The sequence below is a fragment of the Phodopus roborovskii genome, unplaced genomic scaffold, assembly GCF_943737965.1.
Source record: "Phodopus roborovskii unplaced genomic scaffold, PHOROB, whole genome shotgun sequence".
Classification (NCBI taxonomy): domain Eukaryota; kingdom Metazoa; phylum Chordata; class Mammalia; order Rodentia; family Cricetidae; genus Phodopus; species Phodopus roborovskii.
In genome coordinates, this window is record NW_026126480.1 from 13,774,569 (window position 1) to 13,801,392 (window position 26,824).

At 40.7% G+C, this 26,824-nt stretch overlaps 2 protein-coding genes across 3 annotated transcripts in view; one reads left to right on the top strand and one right to left on the bottom strand.

Annotated features, from left to right (window-relative positions):
- Nucleotides 1–22,407, bottom strand: part of Rnf121 (ring finger protein 121) — a 55,278-nt gene extending 32,871 nt beyond the window's left edge. For both annotated transcript variants that reach the window (XM_051192424.1, XM_051192423.1), the window contains exons 1-2: nt 22,278–22,407; nt 469–506 (exon numbers count right to left, since the gene is read on the bottom strand). In XM_051192424.1, the coding sequence (XP_051048381.1) occupies nt 469–474 (6 nt within the window). In that variant the 5' untranslated portion in view covers nt 475–506; nt 22,278–22,407. The remainder of the gene's footprint in view (nt 1–468; nt 507–22,277) is intronic.
- Nucleotides 22,408–22,802: 395 nt separating this feature from the next.
- The window catches only part of Xndc1n (XRCC1 N-terminal domain containing 1, N-terminal like), a 28,459-nt gene continuing 24,437 nt past the window's right edge, over nt 22,803–26,824 (top strand). Inside the window, exons 1-2 of the mRNA XM_051192442.1 lie at nt 22,803–23,020; nt 25,424–25,582. Coding sequence (XP_051048399.1) covers nt 25,538–25,582 — 45 coding nt within the window. The 5' untranslated portion in view covers nt 22,803–23,020; nt 25,424–25,537. The remainder of the gene's footprint in view (nt 23,021–25,423; nt 25,583–26,824) is intronic.

Here is a 26,824-nt window from a genome sequence, read left to right on the forward strand (position 1 = left end):
ATAGAAGAATGGTAAATTCTAGGTCTGTATAGGCTACACAGTAAGTTCAAGGTTAATTTGGGCAACTTGATTAGACTGTTTCAAAATAAAAAGTAAAAAGAGAGCTGGGATTTCAGCTCAGTGGTAGACTGCCTGTTTAACATGTACGAGGCCTAGACTCAAGCCTCAGAACAGGGGAAAACATGGGGGGGGGGGTGTAAAAAAAGCAGTGAGGAGTTAAATAACTTATCCCATATCATATAACTAGTCAATGGCAAAACTGGCTTCACCACAGGAGGATGTTTATTAGTATAAATACCTACTTACTCTATGACCAAGTAAGCTGTTCAGAAGTGACACAGATATTTGGAAAGGTTGCCAAAAGACCTGTCCAACAGGTCATAAGACATTACATACCATAAACAGAGAAGAAAAAGAATAGTTACACAATTAACTAGGTTAGTCTGTGGGACCCAAACTGGCACTTACCTCCATTGCTCCTCTGGGGAGAGGTCTGACAAATCAACCTATAGAAAGAAAGCACCAGAAGAATGTCATTGACTTAGAACTTTCCCCACCCAAAATAAGGAGCTCATATACTCATCAGTATTTTCAAGGAATTAAAGGAGGTTTCACACCCTACAATTTCTATGAAACCTTTCCTGCCACTATTTCACAATGATTTCTCCCATCTTTACCTGCTAATATGGCAATGAACGTTGCATGGCTGAGTTAATCAAAGACTAACTCCCAAGATGCTCATAGGAAAATGAACAACTGACTGCTGCTGGGAGAGGGAGTCAGTTTTTTTCAATTGTGTGACACTGGTATACTGACCACACTCAGGTATGTTCCTGACACAAAGGTCTCAAGGGACTTCTTAAAGAGAAAAAGAACGAACTTGAAGCTAGATAGGTAGAGAAGAGGAGGAAGGGGATGAACAGGTTCAAAATATATGAAATTCTCAAAGAATTAAAAACACTATTAAAAGCTGCTCAAGGCCTGCTTTTTCACCAATCTAATAACTTCAGAAAAGCACTTTAAGGGTCTGGAGAAATAAATGGCTCATTAGAAAAAGCACTTTTCATATAGTTCCACTCCTCAGCATCAACATAAACTGCCATCTGATTTGCCTGTAATCCCCAGCTAGGGAATGTCTCCAGCAAGTCAGCTAGCTGGACTAGCAGAATGTTCAAGCTCTAGATTCAGGTGAGAGACCCTGCCCCAACATATACAAGGTGGAGAGCAATCAAAGAAGACACCAAAGACAACCTCTAGCCTCCACATATTCGTGTACACACATGTATGCATATCCATACAGGTGTATCACAGAGATGCAAGGAAGGTGGGGGAAGGAAGGGAGGGAGGGAGGCATTTTAAATAAAACATTTGAAAAAAACACAGAACTTCACTCTACTACTAAGTCAAGTTTTACACATTAACAGGTATTGTCTACGTGTGTACTGGGAGTGCTCAACACTGTGTAAGCGAGCTTTCTGTCTTTAACATGTCCTAGCTAAATTAAACAACAACAAGAAACAATGAAGGCTTTGCTGAATCAATTTGGGTGATGAAATCAACTACTTTCCTTCCTTTTGCTCTGCATACTGCCTCGTAGAATGTATTCAGGTGTCCTGACTCAGGCCTTCATCTTGCCAGGAACAGAAGTCAGATACTCCAAGAGGAAACAAATACAAGGGAAAGAAAAATCCAGAAAAGCTCATTGGGAGTTTCAGCAACAGACAAATAAGGATCTCCTTTCTAAAGGAACAACCAATGCCCAAGTTTCATGTTACTTATAGATAAGTCTTTACCAACTCTGACCTACACTATGCCAAGCTCATCTACTTACAATCTCCAAATACATGGAACTCACTGTTGTCCCTGGGCCTTTCCACACCAGTCCTTCTTCCTGTAATGCCCTTTTCTTTCTTTATCTATCCAAATTCAATTCTTTGAGAAGTCAGCTCCAATTTCACCTCAGTGAATTTCTGTAGTAAGGATTTGTCCTTTTTACTTGAAGTATGAACTATCTGAGTGTTAGAGTGTTTGCCCAACATTCACAAGTCTTGGATTTATCCCCAGCCAGGGCGGGAAGAATAGAAAAGCACAACTAAGGAACCATCCAGACTGACTAAATCAGAATTTGACTTTTTTTTTATATTTTTAATGTGTATTGTCTGCATATATGTAAGTGTAAGGGTGACAAATCACTTGGAGCTGAATTACAGACAGTTGTAAGCTCCCCTGTGGGTGCCAGGAATTGAACCTAGATTCTCTAGAAGAGCAGCCAGTATTCTTTTTTTGTTGTTGTTTTGTCTTTTCAGACAGGATTTCTCTGTGTCCTGGGAACAGGTTGGCCTCCAACTCAGAGAGATACACCTGCCTTTGCCTCCCAAGTGCTGGGATTAAATGACAGTGTTCTTAACAGCGAGCCATCTCTCCAATCCCAGAATCTGACGATTAACAAGACCTCCAGGTGATTGTTATAAATGTGAAATTTGAAAAACACTCTTCTAGAACATTCATTTATAGTATCATGTTATCTCAAACATAATTTCCAAATTAACTGCTTAAGGCCAAGCCAGGCCAGTGTAAGCGAGAAATCTAGAGCTCAAAATTTAAGAAGGCATGTAGTCTCAGGTACCGATCCTGTATTTGTATAACCTTGTGCTTCCTTAAATTTGTGACCCAGCATTTGAATGCATCACTCCAGTTCTGGCCTGGCCTACTGTACCTTGCACCTCTCCCATACACCAGGAAGATGCTTCGGAACCAACATATACTTTACACTGCTTTTGTGTCTTCTAAGGAGGGCAGCAAAGAACTGAGTAGTAAATGACTATGTACCTAATTAAGGAAAATCCAAGTATGCTAACAAACCAGTACACTACCTAGATATGCTGAAACAAGAGAGTATACAAACACTTGTAAGTGCCTAAAAAGTAGCTGGGGAGAGAATATGCATTTGATACCAGAAAGCATCCAAAAACAAATGTTAAAATAAAAAACTTTATGTGAGAAAATAAAACAGGTGCATACTCAAGGAAGGAAGGAAGGAAGGAAATCCACTGAAGAGCAAGCTAAACACAGAATATGAGATCAGGCATGGGAGTGTCTGAGAGTGAACCATGTGTGTTATTATCTATGTCTTCTGCCACCTGAAAATTGAACAAGACCTTTGACTTCATCATAGGGCTATGAGGAAAGTGCCCTGGCAGTGAACTGCCTTTCCTCTAGAAGAGTGGGCTTATGTATAAACTACTGAAGAGGTCATGGAACTCAAAGTTTGTGAAGCATGGAACAGAAATGCTTGCAGAGCCCCAGGGAGAAGAGATCAGAAGGTAAAGCCCTAAGGCTAACACTAGATTTGGGGCTTAGAGGACCATTAACACTTCACAAAGCAGTATAAATGTTAAGAATAACATATGATCTGGCTTTAATATTTGTATCTGGATCCAAAAGGTTACTCAAATCACATTCAAATCAGTGTTCTGGTTCAAGTGCAAAAACAAGGAAAGCTGTAACTGTAGCTATAATTAACCGGTACCATCTGGAAAGATATCTTTATTTGGTACCTCATTAAAGGAGTCTGTTCATCTGGGGCCAAGCACTAACTCAGTCTGAAGATACTTTGTCTGAAGCTCAGGTGGATAACTAGGCAGGCTCCAGTGCAAGAGTAATAACTGATGATCCTATAACCAACACCTAAAACACACAGTAAAAAAACACACATACAATGTTTATTTCTAGCCAACCTCTCTGCTCCTTAGATCTTACAAGGCTAGTTATGCCAAGTCCAGATTTAAAAGAAATTAAACCAAAAATGGTACACAGGGAACAAGAGAAAATTTTGCAAAGACAGAAAATGATCAAAATTGAGGGCTATTTTTCTCAGGTGCAAAGGAGTTAAATACCCACCCTATGTATCCACAAACAGACCTGCTGTCCTCCACAAATAGCATACACTCTGTCCCTTTGTCCCTTAAGCCCCTCTCTCCCACCAAATCAAATTCTCTCTGCAAAACACTGAGCAAATCCTCCTGGGTTTTGGAAAGCTCTTTAGAACATCCTCCACACTCAACTATGTCTATCTAGATAGAATAATACCCATATCCTAAAAGCTTATTATGAAACAGAAAATTTCAGAATCCACACAAACCCTCTATATAAGAATTTGCATTCTAACAAGATACTGAAATGATTTATATGCACACTAAAGTTTGTGAAGTGTTGCTACTATATTCAGCACTCATATTCACAATCTGCATCTATAAGCATATGCATCTCTACACTTGGTTCTTTTCATTAAAAAATATAACAATTTGACTACTAATTAAAATACTAATTTTACTACTACAATTTTACAATATAATTCAAACAATAAGAAAAAAGCCAATTTTAAAAGTACAGTAGTCACTGGTTTTTAGTATATTCATAGAATTGGGCCACAATCACCCAAAAAAGAAACCATATAACTGCATTTACTTTCCATTCTTCTCCCAGACTATAGCATCTACTTATTTTCTACCACTACCAAGATTTGCTTAATATAGCTACTTCATATAATCCTGCAATAACATGGTCTTTTAAAGTTGGCTTCATTCACACAGCATAACTGTTTTCAAGGATCATTCAATTTGTAGCATGTATAGTAGTTCCCTCCTTTTGATTGCCAACAACATTCCAATATATGGATATATCGTATTTCTCCATTCATTAGCTAGCGGGCTAGCGGACACTGTGGTCATTGACTTCTGAGCTATTACAAATAATGTTGCTAAACAGACATTTGTCCCTAATATTATATAAATGTATGTTTTCATTTCTCTTGAGAACATAGTGAGGAGTGTAACTGCTGGGCCACATATCTTCTGAGAACCGCCAAGGTTCACAGCAATTGCATTTTGCAGTCTTAAGAATAGTATGTGACAGCTCTAAATTTCGACAAATCCTTCCCTACATGTCACCTTTTTAAAACAATTTCTGATTTTTACTGTGAATGGAGCTTGTGCCACAGCACAGTAGTGAAAGTGCAAGGCCATCTGCAAGAGTTGGTTCTCTGCTTCCACCAGGTGGTTTTCAGGGACGTTGTCCTCTAATTTCCATGCCACCCCCTCTACACACACATACATAAGTACATTTATTTATTTTGTAGAGTGTAAATGCCATGGCATGGGTATGGAAACCAAAGAACAATTTATGAGAGGTGGTTCTCTTTCCAACATGTGGATTCTAAGAATGGAACTCAGGTCATCAGGCTTGGCAGTCGGTGCCTTTACCCACACTGAGCCATCTCACTGACAGCTGAGTTAATATTTGTATATGGTATACAGCAGGAGTCCAACTTCATTACTCTATAAAATTTAATTTATAAATATGCTGAAGTGATGGCCTCAGAAAAATGACTGCTGTGAATGTTTCAAGACCTCTGGCACCTACAGAGAGGCTGGGTATGGCAGCCTGCACCTGTAGCCCCAGCAAAAAGGAAGGATAGTGACTTAGGGTTTTTATTGCTGTGATAAAACACCACAACCAAAAAAGGAGGTATGTTATATTATAGCTTCTAGTCCCTCATCCACAGTGACTGACCCCCCCCCATAGCTTGCTCACTCAGGACCACCACCTACAATAAGCAGGCCCTCCCACATTAATCATCAAGGAAATGTATCACAGGTTTACCCACAGGCCATTCTTGTGGGGGCATTTTCTCTATTCATTTAAAATGACTCTAGCTTGTATCAAGTTGCCATAAAACTTGAGGGCATGGAAATCAGGGTATTTGACCCAGTAAAGATGAAGTGGAAATAAGTGACTATTGTAGGCTCCCATGCAAGAATTCAGACCTGCCACCTGGATGCTCCCTGCGACCCAAAGGGGCTTCTTCGCCCCAATCCTTTTTGTTTGTTTGTTTGTATTACTTATTTGTTTGTTTTGTTGGTTGGTTTGGTTTTTTGAGACAGGGTTTCTCTGTGGCTTTGGAAGCTGTCCTGCAATTAGCTTTTGTAGACCTGGCTGGTCTCAAACTCAAAGATCCGTCTGTCTCTGCCTTCCAAGTACTGGGATTAAAGAAAGGCATGTGCCACCACCACCCTGCCTTCCAACCCTTTTTCTTCTAACCAGTCATGTCTGCACCTGTGACCGCACAAAAAGGCATGGTCAGTGCTACAGGAGCAGGGGTGTGGGTGTGTGAATATATCACTACAAAAACTAGCCAGCACAGAAGGGACATTCAGATTTAACATGACAGAACACAACACAACCTGCTGCTGAACCAGTCTAGCCACTGTTTCTAGATACATTAGTGAGCCCCAGGCTCAGTGAGAGATCCTGTTTCAAAAAGGAAGACAGAAAGTGACTAAGGAAGACACCTGACATTGACCTCTGGCACACACATGCACACCCCTACGTGCGTGTGCGAACAGCACATGAACACATGTGTGAGTACATATGCACATATCAATGCATTGACATAAGGATGTATATAATTCAAGTCATATTATAGACAACACTTTCTTTGAATTAAAAAAGAAATAACATTTTTGTGGGCTTCTAGGCAATATGAATTTTTGTTGTTGTTGTTTTGGTTTTTAACGATAGGATTTCTCTGTGTATCCTTGGCTGTCCTGGAACTCGCTCTATAGACCAGGCTGGCCTCAAACTCACAGAGATCCGCCTGCCTCTGCCTCCAGAGTGCTGGGATTATAGGTGTACACTACCACCATTCAGCAGTTGTCAATATGCTTTCTATAACTAAGTAAGCGAGCCTGGGCCCAGCTATCTCCCCACAGCTAAAGACTAAGTGTTCTCCATCAGCTGCCGAGGTCACTAAGCTGTTGCATCTAAGATTCTCTTCTCTACTGAGCATATCTGATTACTCAGGAAATTTTAGGTTCACAATAAATCTCCATTTCCTAAAAGCCCCCCCTAAAATGAAACATATACTCGTATCAATAATGTAGTAATTTGACAATCATTGAACAACAATGAGTATTCTGTGTGTTTGAAGAAAAAAGCCTGACATGCTTCTAATTCCAGCAGTTGAGAAGCTGGGGCAGAAAGAATTATAAATTCAAGGCAAGGCCAGCTATTTAAAAAGAAAGGTGTTGAGGGGGTGGAGATAGCACAGACATGGGCATGACCTTGACATGCCAATGACCTTCAAGTGTCAAAGATGCCTGAAATTTTAACAGTAATTAATAAATATTTTTCTTTTACTTACTCAATTACAAAACAAACATAAATGAAGCATTTGCCCTCATAAAACTTACCTTTAGTTGCAGAAGACAAAGATAAAATATTTACTTATTTACATATAAAAATATACCCATATTTTATGTGTATGAGTGTTTTGCCTACCATGTAAATTTGTGCAACATGTGCCTGGTGCCCTCGGGAACCAAAAGAGGGCACCAGAACCCCTGGAACTAGAGTTACAGATGGTTGTAAACTGCCATGTGGGAGCTGGGAATCAAACCCCAGTCTGGAAAAGCAACCAGGGCTCTTAACCCCTGAGCCACTCTCTAGCCCCAGAAAATTATTTCATATGTAAGTATTCTGAGCAAAGATAACAGGTTAAGAGAAGAAAAGAGTGAAGGAGACCACTCTGTTGTTCCTAAAACCTTTTCAGTATCTGAAAAACACAGGGAAAAATTAACAATGAGTGTGTGTGTGTGTGTGTGTGTGTTTCCAGAGAGGGTTTCTCTGTGTAACAGTCCTGGCTATTCTGGAAATAGCTCTGTAGATCAGGCTAGCCTTGAACTCACAGACATCCTTCTGCTTCTGCCTCCTGAGTGCTGGGATTAAAGGCATGTGCCACCACTGCCTACATTTTCACTCCAAGAAGTGGCCTTAGGAGACAACAGCTACTCTTTTCTCAATGAAGAAACAAACAGTTGTAGGCTCCAATCCTGCACAGCTCTCCAATATTATGTCAACAAATAGGGCATCTCCATGTACCCCAGTTTATCCATCTATAAAATGAGAGGACTGGCTTAGATGGTGTTCAAGTTCTCTTAAACTAAAATAGTATATAATTCACACCAAATTCATCTCACTCTAAATTTTCAGCTAGTCAAAACTGCCAGTTTCCTTAGTTACCATGGAAGTAAAAGCAAAATGGTGAAGTATGCCAAAGCTGAATGCCACCAAATTAACTCAGCAACAATTTACCACAGGATCTGCAAATATCAGGGGTACCCATCAACAAGACCATGCCCTCCTACCACATGCACATATACACCTAATTTTAAAAGAATAAAATCAATCTTTTGAGTCTCAACTCCCTATTGTAACATACAAGACCTCGAACTCACAGAGATCCTCCTGCCTCTGCCTCCCAAGTGCTGGGATTAAAGGTATATGCCACTACCACCTATCCAGATATTCTGAGTATTTGTTCATTCATATATAGCCACTCCAGACTTGGGAGTATAACAACAATAATTAATGCTTCTTGTGAACAGGATAAGCTCCTGGTTGCATTTTCTACCACAACAGCATAGTTCAAATATAGGCCCCTTTGTTTGAATACTTAGTCCTGAGTTGAAAGAACGGTTTGGGAAGGATTAGGAAGAGGTGTGTCACTGGGGACAGGTTTAGAGGTTTCAAGAATCCATCACTCTCAGTATATAATCTTACAGATATAGATGTGAACCCTCAACTGTTCCTGCCTTCATACCCTTGCTCCACCATCATGGACTCTAGCCCTTTGAAACTGTAAACCCAATTAAACACTTTTCTTTTTTTCTTTTTTGGTATTTTGACACAGGGTTTCTCTTTTCAACAGTTCTGCCTGCCTCTCCCTCCCAAGTGCTGGGACTATAGGCATGAGCCATCACGAACTGGCTAAACACTTTCTTTTATAAATTGCCTTGGTCATGGTGCTTTGTCACAGCAATAAGAAGTAACTAATATAGCAGCATGTAGCACTACAGCATTATCTTTAAAGCAGAAAGCTGGCTGGGCAGTGGTAATCCCAGCACTCTAGAGGCAGAGGCAGGCAGATCTCTGTGTGTTCAAGGCCACTCTGGTCTACAGAGTGAGTGCCAGGACAGGCTCCAAAGCTACACAGAGAAACCCTGTCTTAAAAAACAAAAACAACAAAAAGCTAGCACCCTGATTTTGGACTTTTCAGTCTCTAGAACTGTGAGAAATAAATTGCTGTTTACAGACTACTTAGCCTAAGGTATTCTAGTCAGAAGTTTGAACACATCAAGCCACTCCTCAACTAGCACACTGTAACATCTTCCATCTAGAATACTATGATAGCCTTTTAACTATCATCTTTTACTGACTCCTACAATTCAGTCTTCTCAAAAGAACCAAGTTAATTTTTACAATATAAATCAGTTCACCTCACTCCCACTTTCAGAATCACCCAAAATCTTCTCATTGTCCTCTTAGTAAAATTCAACATGTTTGAAAACATACACAAGGGCTTATATGTCTAATCCTGCCAGACTCTCTGATCTTCATAGCACTATCCTTGCCTTGCTAACCATGACCCACTCACAGAGGCTTTCTTCTGTGGTTATAGGCCATTTCTAGCTTGTTCCTACCCATTTGTACCTATGTTCCCTTCACTATTCCTATCTTGAAATGTTAAGTTTTAACCACTCTAGTCTTGGTTCAATATCACTTCTTTGGAGGCTCTTCATAACCACTATACTTAAAGCAGACCTTTCCCTCAAGTGACCTTTATCATGTTATTCTACTTTTCTTAAAGCACTATCACCATTTTGAATTATCCTATTACTTGTTCATTATCTAGTTTCCCCATTAGGAAACAAACTCCTCACAAACAATCACTGCAAAATTACTAGAGCCTAAAAAGGGACTGATATATTAAAGACATTAAGTATAGATGTCTAGGTGGTGGTTTGAATAAGAAATGCTCTCCATAGGCCAGGGCATTAAACTGTTGGTTTCCAGCTGATAGAGAAGTTTGGGGAGGTATGGATGTATGCCTTGTTGGAGAAATTATATCACTAAGGGTTAGCGTTGAGAGCTTAAGGCCTCACCCTACCCCCAGTTCACTCTCTCAGATTTATGATCATGGTTCAAGATCTGAGCTCGCAGCATCCTGCTTCAGCCACCATACCTGCCTGCTGCCTCTGCCCTGACATAGACTCCATCCCTCTGGAACCATAAGCCAAAATAAACTTTATTTTATAAGTTGCCTTGGTCATGGTGTTTTATCACAACAACAAAAAGTAAATAATAGAATTCCTGATTTATATTTTTACTTTATGATGTAAAAGCACATGTATTCAATAGAAACCATTCCTCAAATTTCAATCATTTCTTGGGTGAGCAATTGTAACATAATACCTTCTTTTAAATTAATTTCTATTAAATTTGGCCATGTGGTAGTGTCCTCGGCACACAACTTTAATCCCAGCACTCAGGAGGCAGAGGCCTGTAGGGTCTACTGAGTTCCAGGACAACCAGGGTGATTACAAAGAAAACTTGTCTCAAAAAACAAAAATTATTAAGTATACATGTTTGTACCTACACACATGTCATGGCATATGGGGAGACCATGGCTGATCTTGTGAGTTGGTTCACTCCTTCCATTATGGGTCCTAGGAACTGAACACAGGTCAGCAGGCTTGACCAAGTACCTTTGCTCACTGAGTCACCTTGCCAGCTGTTTTATGATGTTACTATGGCAGCAAATCCAACTTCAGTCAATCACAAGAGCAAAGGATAAACAACTGATACTCTACAGGATGCTGTGTTGGTAACTGTACAGCAAGTACATTATTAAATGCATTTTCATTTTCTATTTTCAATTATAATGGACTTACCCGGACAAACCTAAACAGTAAGTGGAAAAAAAAAAATCTGTATGTGAAGACAAATTTCTGAACAATTAGAATTACATACTTATACACATGCCAGTCATCTCAACACTCCAGAAGCTGATGGAGGTCAGCTTCAAGCTGAGATTCAAGGTCAATCTCAGCTACATAGTAAGACCCTGTCTCAAAACTGAAGAACAGGAGCTGGTGACACATGAATAAGTGCTTGTTGTGCAAGCATGAGGATCTAAGTTCAGATCTCTAGCATATAAAATCAGGGTATGTCAGTGTGCATCTGAAACTACAGTACCAGGGGACAGAAACAGGCAGGTCCTGGAGGCTCACTGGCCAGCTTGTCTAGCTGAAATGACCTTGTCTCTTCTGGCTTGCACTGACATGGGCATGCTTAGCAATCCCCCAAGAGACAGACACAGACACACAGACACACAGACACACACACAGACAGACACACACACACACACACACACACACACACACACACACACTTTTTAATAAAAGCTACAAAAGGGAGCCATAAACCTTAACTCTGTCAAAGGGTGACTTCTTATATGGACAGGAAACTATCATAAGGAAGGCTTTATTGCTTTATTCCAGGGTGCCATGACCCCAGAACTCTTTTTACTTGCACATACACACCCTACCTTTTAAATTTACAAAGAAAAATAAATGCTTAGTAAATATATTAGGAAAAAGAATAGAAAGGCCAAAGCACAGAGAAATAGAAGTACAGCTATGTAATATTTTTATACCTAATTCCTGTTTGTTCTGTCCTTGCTGCCTTTGCATAAGCTTGGATTTTTAATCATCTTACCTAGACTATGATAGAACCTTCCTGATTGATTTATTCTCCTTCCCTAAACCTGATCCCTCCAAAAATAACTGCAGCACTACTTCCAGCTTCAAGCTTTCTGAGAAACCAATCTGAAAAATTTACTACCTTGTTCTAAGCTCAGTGTTTTCCTAACATGATATTCAAGAGGGTTCTCCAATCCCATCCCTCACTGCTCTCCCCTTACATTTAACCTACACTCCATCCATACAGAACTTCTGTTAATTCCATGCTATTTAAACCCGAAAGCCTTTATCTTTTCATTCTGTTGTACCACTCTTCTTTATCTCACAGGTTTTGAATACCTATTGAACTGAAACACTCTTTGTTTTTCCCTTGTAGCTGTTTTGGTTTAGTTTTTTATATAGGTTTTTGCTATATCCTGGCTGGCCTGAAACTCACTATGTAGCCTAGGCTGGCCTTGAATTTGTGACGAAAACTTGCTTTTACCTCCCAGGTGCTGGGATTATAGGAATGTGCCACCACACTCAGCTTTCAAACACAATTCTTAAGAACTAAATCAGGGTGACTGGAGAGATGTCTTGTTATTAAGAGCACTTGATGCCCTTGAAGAGGACCTAGTTCAGGTCTCAGCACCCACATGGTAGTTCACAACTGTCTGTAACTCCAGTACCAGGACATCTCCTGGTCTCCACAGACACTAGGCACTAACATGATACATGACCACATATGCAAATATCCATATACATGAAATAAAATCTTTTATTTTATATGGATGAATGTCTTACCTATATGTAAGTATGTGGTGAACATACACATATATGCAATACCCACAGAGATCAGAAGAAGGCATCAGATCCCCTAGAACTGGAGTTATGGGGGGCTATAAGCCATACTATGTGGGTGCTGGGAATCAAACCTGGGTCCTCTGCAAAAGTAGCAACTGCTCTAAACATCTCTCAAGTACCCAAAAATAATTTTAAAAATTCTTGAAAAGAAGCAGAAGGAGAAAGAGGCCAGGCCTGGTGGTGCACATCTTTAATCCCAGCACATAGGAGTCAGAGGCAGGCAGATTTCTGTGAGTTCAAGGCCAGACTGGTCTCTACAGTAAGTTCTAGGACAGCCAAATCTACACAGTGAGGCCAGGCCATTACCAAAAATACACACACACACACACACACACACACACACACACACACACACACACACAAAAGAAAAGCCGGAAGAGGGTATCAGTTCCCATTACAGATGGTTGTGAGCCACCACACGGTTGTTGGTCATTGAACTCAGGACTTCTGGAAGAGTAATAGCCAGTGCTCTTAACTGATGAGCCATCTCTTCATCCCACCATTCTTAAAAAAAAAAAAAAAAAAAAAAAAAAAAAAGGAAAAATAAAAAAATTTAAAAAGAAGGGAGAAGAAAAGGAAAATAACTCAATCAGAGCCTACAGAAATGGCTCCTTTGGTAAAGAGCCTACTATGCAAACATGAAGATCTCTAGTGCTCTCCACCCAGCCAGTCTAACCAATCAGTTAACTCAGAGGTCAGGGAAAGATCCCACCTCAAAAAACAAGTTGAAAGGCAATAGAGAAAGATACATAATGTCAACATTTGACCTCTACACACTTGTACACATGCAGTACATATGAACACACACCAAATCGGGCATCTTCTCTATTAAGTCTTTTTCTTTCCTTTTTTAATGTATCAGGGATTGAACCAGGGCATTACATACACTAGGCAGTTTATGAAGTCTTTAATTACTTGAGGATCCCCATCAGAGTTCATCACTCCCTCTTTTGTTACCATAGAACCTAACATACACTTATATGTCAGCACTTGTTACCAGATCTGTGTACCCCACAATTAGCTGTGCTGTGTCCTCATCTTTGTGTCTCTAGCATAATACCTGGTACTAAATAGCTAAAGACTGAAAAGTTGAATAAATGTATCTAAATTACTCAGCCTGGAATTCAATGTCAACCTCATGTTAGCCCCAACCTACATTATCATGTGATGTGTTCCTCAGAGACAGGTAGAACTCTGTGAGTTCAAAGCCAGCCTGGTCTACAAAGAGAGTTCCAGGACATCTAGGGATACACAGAAAAACTCTTCTTTAAAAAAAAAAAAAAAAAAAAAAAAAAAAAAAATCAAGACAGGCAGTGGTGGTAAACTCCTTTAATCCCAACACTGGGAAGGCAGAGGCAGGTGGATATCCATGAGCTTGAGGCCAGGCTGATCTGTGGAGCAAGTGCCAAGGGAGACTCCAAAGCTACAGAGAAAACCGGTCTCAAAAAACCAAAATAAATAAATAAATAAAATAAAAGCTCAACTAGTCTCTTTATCTAAGTCATAATTTCTAATGTGCTCCCAAACTGTACCTGATATAATTAAATACACAAAAAAATCAGATAAAAATTTGAATTTTTAGTGTATACCAGGGAGATCAGAGTCACATTAACAACTCCAAATCATTTGTATGCCTGTTTTAATGACAAGAATATTTCACTGAAGCAGAATTAAAAGAGCTAATGCTTAACATAGTGCTTGGTCCACATAAAACACTAAAAAAGTTAGCTATTACTGACATCATCAGAATAAGAGGAAAAATAAGTGTTTGTGCAGAACACTAAATAACCTCAGAAGACAGACTCAATCCTAAGGGAAATGAAGAGTAAAATGTCATACAAGACTTCATAGTAATAGAGTATTATATTCAGTTATTCCCAACACCAATAATGAGGGGGAAAAACTCAGTTGGCTTGCCCATTTCCCAGTTTTTCCCCAGCTGCCCAGAGCCAAAAGCCCTATGACTATGACCTAGCACCCTCTTGGGAAAGTTACACTTTAGAGGGAACTAATGAGTTTGTGTTTACCTACAGATTTTCCTCTGAGGAACACAGGTAACAAATGACTTTAAGAAGGGAAAACATAAAGAAAGACAGAGATGAGAAAAGACACTACATGGATCTTTAGTTAGCTTCCCAGGAAAAGCTTTTTAGGCTAAACAGCCTCAGGTGTACTAAGACTAGTTCTCCTCCAGGGCATTCTCTGGGAATGCTTGTGGCTCTGAAAGTCAGAGATGCAAACAAGCAGAATCTGGGAAAACTTACAAAGAGAACTAAAAAGTTAAAGCTGTACAGAATGTAAAATTCTAACCTGCTAGGCATGGTGGTGCACACCTTTGACCCCAACACTCAGGAGGCAGAGGCAGGCAGATCTCTGTGAGTTCAAGGCCACAGGGCAAGTTCCAGGACAGCCAGGGAAACCCTGCCTGGAAAACCCAAAAATAAATAAATAAAATTCTAACTGATCTAAAGAACTACAAGAGAGGTATTCCAAGAGAGAATAGGCTGGGGCTGGAGAGACAGCTCAGCAGTTAAGAGCCCTGGACCCTCTTCTAGAAGACTAGGTTCAGTTCCCAGCACCTACATGGAGCTTGCAAGTGCCTGTAAATCTGTACCAGGGGAATCTGATGCCCTCTTCTGGCCTCTGGGGGCACTGCATGCAAATGGTATACACCCATACATGAAAAATTACATTAAACAAAAAAACTAAGGAAAAGGCTGACTGTGAAGATATTACTTCCTAGGGATCTCAACATGGACTGATGGATATGATTGAGGATGTAACTTCAATAAAGATCTGAATGCAAGAATAAGTGCTGGGAGTACAATATGGTTCTATTTCCTCAGACTTCATTGCCTAATAGGGGAGTGAAACACAATACAGTAAGTGCTGATAGAAATCTGCACTGGGCACAAAGGAAGCAAGTAGTAAGTCCTCAGATTCCCTATCTATAATTCACTGGTACAGACTAATATGATACTACAATAAAATAGAAATGCTTCATTAGCAGTTTTATATTAAATTCTGGCAAAAACCCTGGCATTGTCACACATGCCTCGATTCTCAGTACTTGGGAGACTACCTGAGTCACACAATGAGTTCAAGGCCAGGGCTGGTTTACACAGGGAAACCCTGTCTCAAGAGAGAGAGAAAAAAAGTACCAAGTATAGTGACACACACCTCCCAGCACTCAGAGGCAGATGAATCTATATAAATTCGAGGCAAGCCTGGTCTACATGAGTTCCAGGCCAGTCAAGGCTACACAGTAAAACCCTGCCACAAACCAAAAAAAAAAAAAAAAAATGGAGAGAGGAGAGGTGAAGAGACACTGGTAGTGGGGATGACTGTGTCACTCCAAAGACAGTAAGCTAATCAGTTAACTTTGTGACAGTCATCTTCCCCTTAATGCTAAGCACCATCCACACCTTCCTGCATTACTCAACACACGTAACGATGTGTGCCAAGCCCTGAGCAAGGCACCACGAAACGCATAAAGATGAGAGTTCCTCAACCCAAGGGGTCAAAATATTTCTCTTCATCTTTTTTTTCTCTCTCCTACCCTTATACTAAGCAGATGGAACCATAATTCCTTCTAGAAATGTATGAGCTAGTTAATTATAACAGTCAAAAAGTGACTTACTTTAAAAAGCAAGAGTAAACTATGGTGACTTCTTTAAAACCATGGTAGCTCATACCTGTAATTCCAACAGACAAAAAGCAAGGATGAGCTGACTGTTGTTATGAACCCTTAGGAAGATACCAGGATATCTGCCAGATTAAGACTGACTACTAAAAGTTAAGGTACCTAAGCCTTTTGTTTACACCTTCAGTGTCATGATTCTTTCCTTCTCATCCCAATACTCCTAGTGCACACTGATGACAATAATTATGTTTTCACTCATTCAGACAATCACTAAGTATGAACTAAGTACCTGACAGAATATGTAGGAAACGAAAAGTAAAACACTGGGATTCAGGACTTTCAATTTCAGAGCTGCAACAGATCTCAAAGGTCACAGAGTCCAAATCTATCATTTCACAGATAAAGGCTAAGGTACAGAAAGGTTGAAATCTAAGTTCATATAGTTATATATTGAGTCATATTCTTGACAGATCCCAGAGATAAAAGAATAAATAGGGCCTTCAAGAAGAAAACAGTCAACTGGAGAAACAGACAAAAATCACAATCACAATCAAGTCACCTGTGGATATGAGTTCTGCACTCTCACAGTGGAAGTATTAGTGAAGAACAGACAGTAGATAGCATTCTTATGGCCCAGAGAAGTTCAGAGTACAGATGCTGCAATGGTCTTGGATTTGAAGTCCAGCTCTATTATTTACCTGTGTGCTTGATGCTAGGTCAGTCTCTTTAACTATCTATGCCTCAATTTCCAAATCTATAGAATGGTGATAAAAACAACACACCTACCCTGTAAAACTGAGGTATTAGAAACTGAGTTTAAAATCTTGCCCCAGGCCAGGTGTTGGTGGCACAAGCCTTTAATCCCAGCACTTGGGAGGCAGAGGCAGGAGAATTTCTGTGAGTTTGAGGCCAGCATGAGCTTCAAAGAGAGTTCCAGGACAGTCTCCAAACCTACAGAGAAACCCTGTCTCAAAAAAAAAAAAAAAAAAAAAAAAAAATCTTGTCCCAAAGTACTCTTATTATTTTGCCTTCAGCGTTTTCCCCTGGAACCCTTTTCTGCTGTGCCTTGCCTTCAGAACACTTCTCAACACAACTCTCTAACTCTAAAATCTGGGTCTTCTGAATACTCCTCTAGTGGGTTTCTTTTCCCACTCTAGTATGCTACCTTCAGTTTACATACATAAGAAATTCCAAAGACAAGCCAGGTGGTGGTGGCACAACTCTTTAATGCCAGCACTTGAGAGGGAGTGGCAGGCTGATCTCTCTGAGTTTGAGGCCAGCCAGGTCTACAAAGTGAGTTCCAGAACAGCCAGGACCATTACACAGACAAATTAAAAAAAAAAGAAGAAGGAAAGAAGAAAAAAAATCCCAAAGACAGATATCCAAGATTAAACTTCATTCACATATTCCTCAATTCCTGCATAAGATCTAGCTTGAACCAAGAATCCCCAGAGAAGCAAATCCCTGGAAACAAGGCACACTTATCAAATGTCTACAGGGAGAAATCCACAGGAGGGAAACACAAAAAACAAAGCAGCAACTACTGCTTTGAAAAAGCAAGAGAAGAGAATTATCTCAGCCTAGGTTCTGGGGTTTTACCAAAGTAGCTGGCAAGAGCAGCTAGGCTGTAGCCATTTCCATGTTAACTGCACCTACTCCACAATTACAGCAACTGTGACACATTCTTCCACTCGTCAGTCTTCGAGCCTGTCCTAGTCTATGAACTCCTTGTGACATATCATACTTTATCCATTGTATTATGAAGCATAACACTGGAACTAGCACACAGAAATCTGATGAATAAACTGGGCATGGTGACACACATTTGTAATCCCAGCATTTAGCAGAGGAGGACTGGTCAAAGTTCAAGATCAGTTTGGTCTACATGTCGAGTTCAAAGCAGCTGGGGCTTCATACCAAGATCCTGTCTTAAAAAACAAAAAAGATTTCATGAATAAATTGATAAAACTAAAGAATAAACCTAGAACTATAACTAAAAGCAGGGGAGCTACATGTGGTAGTACACACCTATAATCTCAGTACTCAAGAAGCTGAGGTAGGAAGACCGCAAATTCAAGGGCAGTATGGGATTAATAGAGAGGCCTTGTCTCAATAAAACAAAAATAAGCAAAAGGCAGGGGGTAAGTCTAACGTATAAATCAGGAAAGTCCTAGAAGCCATGAAAACCTTGGCAAGAACCCTGAAAGGCAGGTAAGAGTTAGAAAGTCGAAGGCTTTCAGTAGGAGTACCAGTTCAAGATCACTTGGGAGGCAGAGGCAGGTAGATCTCTGTGAGTTTTTAGGCTAACCTGGTCTACAGAGTGAGTTCAAGGACAGCCAGGGCTATTATACAGAGAAACACTGTCTCAAAAAATAAACAAATACCTGGTCTACAAAGTGAGTTCAAGGACAGCCAAGGCTGTTATACAGAGAAACCCTGTCTCAAAAACAAACAAACAAAAAGATAATCCTCAGGTACACACACAGTGAGTTTGGGGTCAGCCTGGTCTACCTGAGACTGTTTCAAGATAGATAGTCAAGGCAGACAGACAGAAAATTGAGCCTAGGATATGTAAATTATTCACTTGCAGCAATAATCATTCTTTATGACCAAGAATTTGACATGATCATGTTATCAGTAAATTAAAGAACTTATATAAAAACAACTTATATAAAAACTCTTTTGGTTAACATTCATTTTGGTCCTCTCAACAAAGAAATGCTGACTCAAGTTTTTATCCAAGTATTTAATAAAAGGGGTAGTTCTCCATGCATGATATGCACACTATAATCCCAGCTGTTTGGAAAACTGAGTTAAGAGGATCCTGAGTTCAAGGTCAGCCTGGGAAACTTCAAGACCTTGTCTCAAAAGAAAATTTAAAATTAGGGCTGAGGTTAGAAAGACAGCTTAGTGGTTAAGAGCACATATGAAAAAAAAAAAAAAAAAAAAAAGAACACATAATACTTTCTCTTGTAGAAGACTCAAGTTCAGATCTCAGCACCCATATTAGGTAGTTTACAATCATCTATATATAATTCCAGCTCTAAGGGATCTGACACGCTCTTCAGGATCCTACAAATGCTGGCACACTTGTATGCATATATGCATAAATTAAAATCAGTCCTTTTTAAAGAAATGACAAAATGCCATTGGTATAGCATCTAAACTCACATGGCTACTGTAAGTAATAAATGAGAAAATAAAGGTAAAGAGCTTTAAACAGCAGCTGGCTTAAAACCCCATAAACAGTGCCCATTTCTACTGGTACTTTTTTCCCAAGCCCATCTTTCTACCCTCCTCTCTAATGCAGAAGCTATTAGCAATGCCTAAACTGCCTCTCAGCTTCTAGAGAAAGTAATAATGAAGCCAGACCAAAAGATGGAGGACTGAATAAACTGCTACTCCAGACTATATGTGTACTATTGACATGATTCTTAAAAATAAAGGCGTAATATTCTGAAGAGTAAATGACCACGTGCTTTCTTTCCAAAGTAGAAAAGTATAGCACTCCCATCTTAGCCAGGCTCTCTACTACTCCTTTCCAGCCCGGACTCCAGAGTAAGGTGCGTCAATCAGAGCGTCAGTCAGACAGAAAGCCCAATTTGAAAGCAGCTCTGGTTTACATGCAAATCATACCTTTTTTCTTTTTTCTTTTTTTTTTCTCCTTTTTTTGTCAGCCCAACCTTTAATTCTTCAGCTCAGCTTATTTTCATCTCCATCCTGACTTCCCCTATCCAACTTTAGGTTTGTTTTTTGTGCCTCACTGCACTTACTGTTACATACTTGTCAATCTAACATCTAAGCAGTAGCATTGTGATGGGCTATTTGTGTATCTACTCATTGGACTGTAAAATGGTAAAGATTCTGTTTTACTCACCTTTGAATCTCCTAGGCATAACACATAGTAAGTCCCCAAAATTACATATGATTGATGCAGTTCACTTTATCATTGACTAGTGAAGGCTTGAGCACAAAACAGCAAAGGAGACATTAGTAAAAGGCATACAAACTGAGGTCTGTCAGGCCAGATCTGGTTCTTCCTGGAGCTTCAAGCTAACTTCCTGCTTCTCACATTACTTTCTTAATCTCATAAGGAAAAGGGCAGAACTAGTTCACACAGAATTTATAGACAACGGGAATATATTCTTTCTTGAAAGTAACACAAGCAATGAGGGTTCAGAAATGGATGCTAGTAGCTTCATTTAAAGTTGACCTGTAGACCCAATACTGAAATATGTCTCATCCTACTACTTGTATTTAAACCTTTAAAGCACTAAAAAACAAAAAATCAAAAATTATCCAAGCACAACAGCAGTAAACATGTAGTTCCAGTACTTACAACAGAGGGGCAAGGGGAGAGAGAGGGAGGGAAGGAAAGAGAGAATCAGAGTTCAGTGACAACATGGAACATATATCAAGACCCTGTCTCCAAAATGGAGACTATTTCACACATGGAACTATTTCAATGAAGACCCATGACTAACAAAACTGTAAATCTTAATTTCATTACACTATTTACTTTTTTAAATATTTTTACAAATTTCTTTACTTGTTTTTATTACATATACATTATTTTGTCTGCATATCTGCCTGCAGGCCAGAAGAGGACATCAGATCTCATGATAGAAGGTTGTGAGCCACCATGTGGTTGCTGGGAATTGAACTCAGAACCTCTGGAAGAGCAATCAGTGCTCTTAACCTCTGAGCCATCTCTTCTACCCCACTATTTGCTATCTTATGGTGCTTCCAAAATACCTCAATTAATACCAGCCAAATGTAAATACAGAAACTTAAAACCAGAAGGAGCCTTGGAGATTATTTCTACAACCTTTTACCTTCCCAACCAAGTAGGGTTCAAACACCTTTAGTTTTCAGTGACTGGCAGGTAAGAAACTAGGCCACCTGTTACCTGTTAAGTCTTGTGCTTTATTGACTGCAATCAGAAGGGGAAAACAAAAGCAAATTAACCTCAGGCCATGCAATTGTCATTACTTCCTACATCTACTCCCTTCCTGAGGCTCTTCACCAACCTATTCCACAACAAACACCAAGCAAGAGCCCTCAAAACTTCTGACCATCCAGAGATGACGCTACTTCCATCCCTGGCCATTACTACTCTCCTTCCTATCTATCCCTCCGGTACTCTCTCAATCCATATGCTCTCACAGAAGACCACAAAGCAACTCTAAACCAGCACTGACCATTCGGGCTCAGGTTGCCCCTTATCTTTCGTACCTTCACTTCCTTCTGCAGCACCCTGTACTTTTCATTCTCTCAACCTCAATGTCTCCTTCAAGGACCACAAGTAATTCAATACCTGACTGTTAAAGGCTTATTAGATAACAGGTTCACACCTTTTCAAGCTGGCTTTGAAGGAATACTTGAGAAGGGGGGTAGGATTAAAGAGAATGAGAATGGATATGAACTAAGAAACCACTCAACAACTGGAAAACTTTGCCTAACCCTCTTCTCGGAATCACCACTATACTTGCAATACAATGCCTCTTCTGTAACTGCACTGTAAACTTTACAAGAGGAAGGCCTCTGGTGTCCCCAGCACTCAGCCCAGGACTTGTCACAGAAGTAACAATATTTGTTCAATGAACAAATGGACCATTTCTGTTACAAAGTTATTCATTCACTCACAATTATTCATTCATTCCTTGACCAAAACTTTACATACATGCGGTATGTAGAAACCCTAAAATGTAAAAATGAATAAGATGGTTCCTACCTAAAAATAATTCAAAGCTGTAATACTACTATATTGACATTGCTTCCCGCTCTGTGTACCCATAACTTCAGGTCACGCTCGGAATCCTCTCCCCACAGTGAAAGCCTTGGCCTTTGATTACAGTAGTCCACGCCCCTCCAATTAATGCTACTCGTAGCTAGCCCCTTAGTCCTACCTTGGACCTCCATCTAACAATCTCAAAATCTTCAACGTTCCCGTCCCTCGTTCCCTGCCTTCCATCAGCACCCTTAGAGCTACTGCCAATCTACTGCACCAGTAACGCCTCGGGGTCCCTGAGTCAGAAGCCCTCAGATTTCCCTCACGGAAAATCCGCCTCCCAATCATCTCCCTCTTTCCTCAGGATCTCTCCCGTTTCTCCTAGGGCCTCCGGCTCCCATTCTTCTTCTCCTTCCACTTCCAAGCTGTCTCTCCTTTCTTGCCCCTCAATTCGTCTTACCTCATCTAGCTCCCTTTCCGCAACAGCACCTCCTCCAACCTCCACCTCCACCACTGCCGCCATCTTCACGCCGGCTCCCACCCCTGTACCCCGCGAGCCAGCTGCTTCCGCTGCTCAAGCGCTTGTAACCAATCGGAGGCGCGGCCTGGGCGGAGCATCAAGACCCGCAGATGCCTGTGAGGAACCCAGAGACTGTCTACCTGGCTCTTTCGGAATTAAGAAAGGGCGACTCCTGATCACTACCAAGCTTCAGCGGGAAAGCGTTCTCGGAAAGAGGAAATCTGTGCTTGTACTACTTTAGTGTAAATAGTACACCAGTCGTCACTGTGGAGAGCAAAAACTGAGAGTGCCTGAATGCTCTAATTTTGCGACGCTCCCTCGTTTGGGCTAGGGACAGAGACGCGTGTGCATTAAGAACTACATTTCCCATGCTGCATCAAGTCCGACCCGGAAGTTTAAATCCCGCCCTCTACGGGAAGGAGTGTCGAGAATAAAAATATACGTAAAAACCCAAGCAGTGGGGTCTTTTTGTTGTTTTTAGATGAGTAACTGCTGTCTTGCCTGTGGGAGCCATCTTTCAGAAATAACGGTTTCTTTAAGCCTCAAAACGCGTTCCTTTGCTGCAGTAGGCAGGGCGGAGCTTTGGCCACAAGGCGGCGGTCACTTGACGGAATTGGCGGGAGAATAAGAGTGGAGCCCAGGAGCAGAAGCTGCCCGGACTTCTTAAGGGTTCATGGACGCGGGTGAGAGGCGTTGGTATTTGTCTTTTGAAGAGGAGTAGCTGATAGGGAGGAGGGTTGATTTAAAAAAAAAAAAAAAATTAACAGAGCAACCCATTCCGGGTCTTAAGCCTCAAGGGGACTGAGAGCTGCAGAACCTGGTACACCTCAATGAGCAGATAATTGCTAATCATCCGTGTTTCTTCCCTCCTACATCAGATTTAAGAATGAGTCAAGCAAAAATCCTGTTCTCCAGGAGTTCACAATCTTGTAAAGAGACGTAAGACATAACCATAATCGGGCGTTGGTGGCGCACACTTTTAATCCCAACACTCTGGAGTCAGAGGAAGGCGGATTTCTGTTGAGTTCGAGGCCAGCCTGGTCTACAGAGCAAGTTCCAGGACAGGCTCTAAAACTACAGAGAGAAACCTTGTATCGAAAAAAATCAAAAAACATAACCATAGAGGCACTTTGTTAAATACTAAGTGAAAATTGGCTGGATGGAGTAGTTACCAATAACTGAGTAAGGCAGGTGTGTATGTGTGTGTGAAACATTTGAACATCAAAATAAATTAGATTAAACAAGCTGTAAAGAAAGCAAGTCTTCCAAGTATGATCAATAGCATGAGAAAATAGAAAGAAAACCTCAGTGATGATTAGATTAAAAAACCATTATGGCCATGAATGTATCAGGATTCATTCTTAAGAGCCAGTAAGATGACTCAGAGATTAAGAGCACTTGCTGCTTTGCAGGAGACCCAGATTCAATTCCCAGCACCTACACAGCATTTCACAGTCATCTGTCACTCCAGTTGCAGATCTGACACCCTCTTCTGGCTTCCAGCACCAGGCACACATGTAGTATACAGAAATATGTGCAGGCAAAATACTCAAAGCATAAACTATAAATCCTTTGGATGAAAAGAAAAGATGGCTCGGTGGGAGAAGGCAGTTTACACCAAGCCAAGTGACCTACATTGCATCCCCAGTACCCACTGGTGGGAGATGATTTGACTCCTGCAAGCTATCCTCTGACACCTGCATGTATATGCTCATCCACTCATACACAAATAAATGTAAAAAAGAAATTTAATTAAAAAAATATTTGGCCAGTTTGGGCTTAATAGCAGATACAAGGTGGGGACTATGTAGCAAGATTCTGTCTCAAAAAAAAAGAATCTTGAGAGACCTCACACACACACCTGAAAATGCTCAGATCTCTTTAAAACACCTGTTATCAGAGGATTATTGACCATGGTGAACACATAAGAGTTAATTTATTTCCTGTATATTTTTGCATATATTTCAATTTTCAGCCTTGGCCAGCTTTGGTGTTTTACATCTTTAGGACTTCTGAGGCAGACACAGGCAGATCTCTGAGTCTGAGGCCAGCCTGATCTGCAAAGTGAGTTCTAGAACAGCAATGACTGGTACACAGGGAAATCATGTCTGGAGACACCCCCCACCACCACCACACACACACACACACACAAAAAAAAAAGCCAATAGCAGCTGATGCCTGAAATCTCAATACTGGGAAATAAAGACAGCAGGATCGGATCCTGGGGACTTACTGGCAAGCACATCTAGCCAATGTTTGAGCTGGGTTAAGTGAAAAGAGAATTCCTGTCTCAAAAAGTAAAGTGGAGAACGATAGAGGACACCTGACATTGACCGTGGCCTCATGAGTATATACACCTGTGTGAGCTCATAAAAAGTTTATGAGCTGCCAGGCATGGTGGTGCACACCTTTAATCCTAGTACTTGAGAGGCAAAAACAGGTGGATCTCTGAGTTTGAGACCAGCCTGGTCTACAAAGCTAGTTCCAGGACAGCCAGGGCTACACAAAGAAACCTGCCTCAAAACACCAAAAGCAAAAACAGAAAAACAGCGTTGATCCATCTCACTAGTCCAGCGATACTTCATTTTGAATCAGGGTCTGGCTATGTACCCCAAGCTAGCCTTGAACCTGCTATGTAGCACAAGCTGGCCTTCGACTCTGTGTTCTCTTGCCTTATCCTTCCAAATGCCAGGATCATAAGCATGGGACACCACACTCAGCTTGGAGAAATGAAAAGCTAATTTAGGAAGATTTCATTGAACAGAGAAAGCAGGGCTATTAATATGTTTACTTGTACATTTGTTGCCCATCCTTATGCCCTAGGCTCCTAGGGACATAGAGATAGATAATTTATAGCAGCACCATTCATGTTCTTGGGAGCTTACATATGTACAAATTTAATGTGCTGCTTTGTTTCCTTGAGGCTGTCTCAATTGTTGGGGAGGGATATCTCTGGATGATCCAGATTTGCTGCCTACAAACCCATGATGGCCCTGAGAAGTGAGCCAACTTCTGTAAATCTTGTTACCAAAGAAATAAGAATGGGTAGCTTATATTACTCTTGTCTTTTTTTTTTTTTCCTCTAGAATTAATGTTCTCTCAAAAGCTACCAAGAGCATAGAGGCAGTGCCACTCTGGTAACAGAAGGTATCCTGGGAGGAAGCATATTCGCCTTGTACTTGAGGACTTGGTAGCCTCCGATGGCTCCTGTGAAGATCAGCCATGTGGTATCATTTTCCTCTCAGGTATATTTGTCACCAGCCATTATTGCTTTTCTTTTGATGACTAAAAAGAGTGGATAGCTGTAGAAGCCTTGTCCATGTTTTGTAGATAGCCAGCAAACCCCTAGGCCTGTTTCTAGAAGGGCAGTTTGGTCATGCTGCCATTGAAATTAATCAAGGGCATTCAAGGCCCTTGACTAATGATATAGTGACCACCATCAAATATGGCCAATTTATGGAAGTTGTACAGTTCCCATCTTCTGCTAGATCCAAGGCTTTGGGCCCAGTGCCAGTCTACCATGAAGATTATTAGGGAATTCCCACCCTTTCCTCTAGTCATTTGCTTCATCTATTTATCCCCTCTTTTTCCTCTCATTACACTCATCTTTTTTGAGGGATGCTAAGCCACCCATTGACACTTGAGTGGCTATAAATCTATTTTATAGCAGTGTCGTTGGCATGGTAGAATTTAACAACCCTGGTTCCCAGACCCTAATGACAATACACTTTGTGGTGATTATGACAGTCAAAAGCATTCCCCACACAGGGCTGGAGAGATGGCTCAATGATTAAGAGCACATGTTGTCTTGCAGAAGACTTAGTTTCAATTCTTTGTACCTATATAGTGGCTCACAACCATCCTTAACCCCAGTTCCAGGGAATCCAACAGGCGTGTATGTGGTACATGTAAATGCATCCTGGAAAAACATCCACATACATAAAATTAAAGTAAATAAATTCTTTTTTTAATCCCCACGTATTTCAGAGAGCCTCCTTAGATGGTGCTTAGGAACTACTATATTAACCCATGAGATAAAATAAAAATTGTCTTAGCCTTCCTTACCTAAAAGTCAGCTTGAACTGTCATTTTGTCCTCCTCTCCCTCCTTTTTCTTTTTTCTTTGTTTTTTGAGACAAAGTCTCACTTTATATCCCTGACTGGCCTAGAACCCCGTAGACCAGGCTAGCCTCAAATGTCTTTGTAAAGACTGAACCAACAATAAGGGAGCCAATATGGGTCTGACCTAGGTCTTCTGCATATATGATATGGTTGTATAGCTTGGTGCTCTTGTGGAACTTCTAACAGTGTGAGTGGGGGGCTGTCACTGGCTCCTCTGCCTGATTTTGGGACCCTTTTCCTCTTGCTGGATTGCTTGGTCCAGATTTAAAATGAGGGGAGGTGCCCAGTCTTCTTGTAACTTGATGTGCCATGTTTGGTTGATATCCCTGGAAGACCTGCCATTTTCTAAAGGGAAATGGTGGAGGA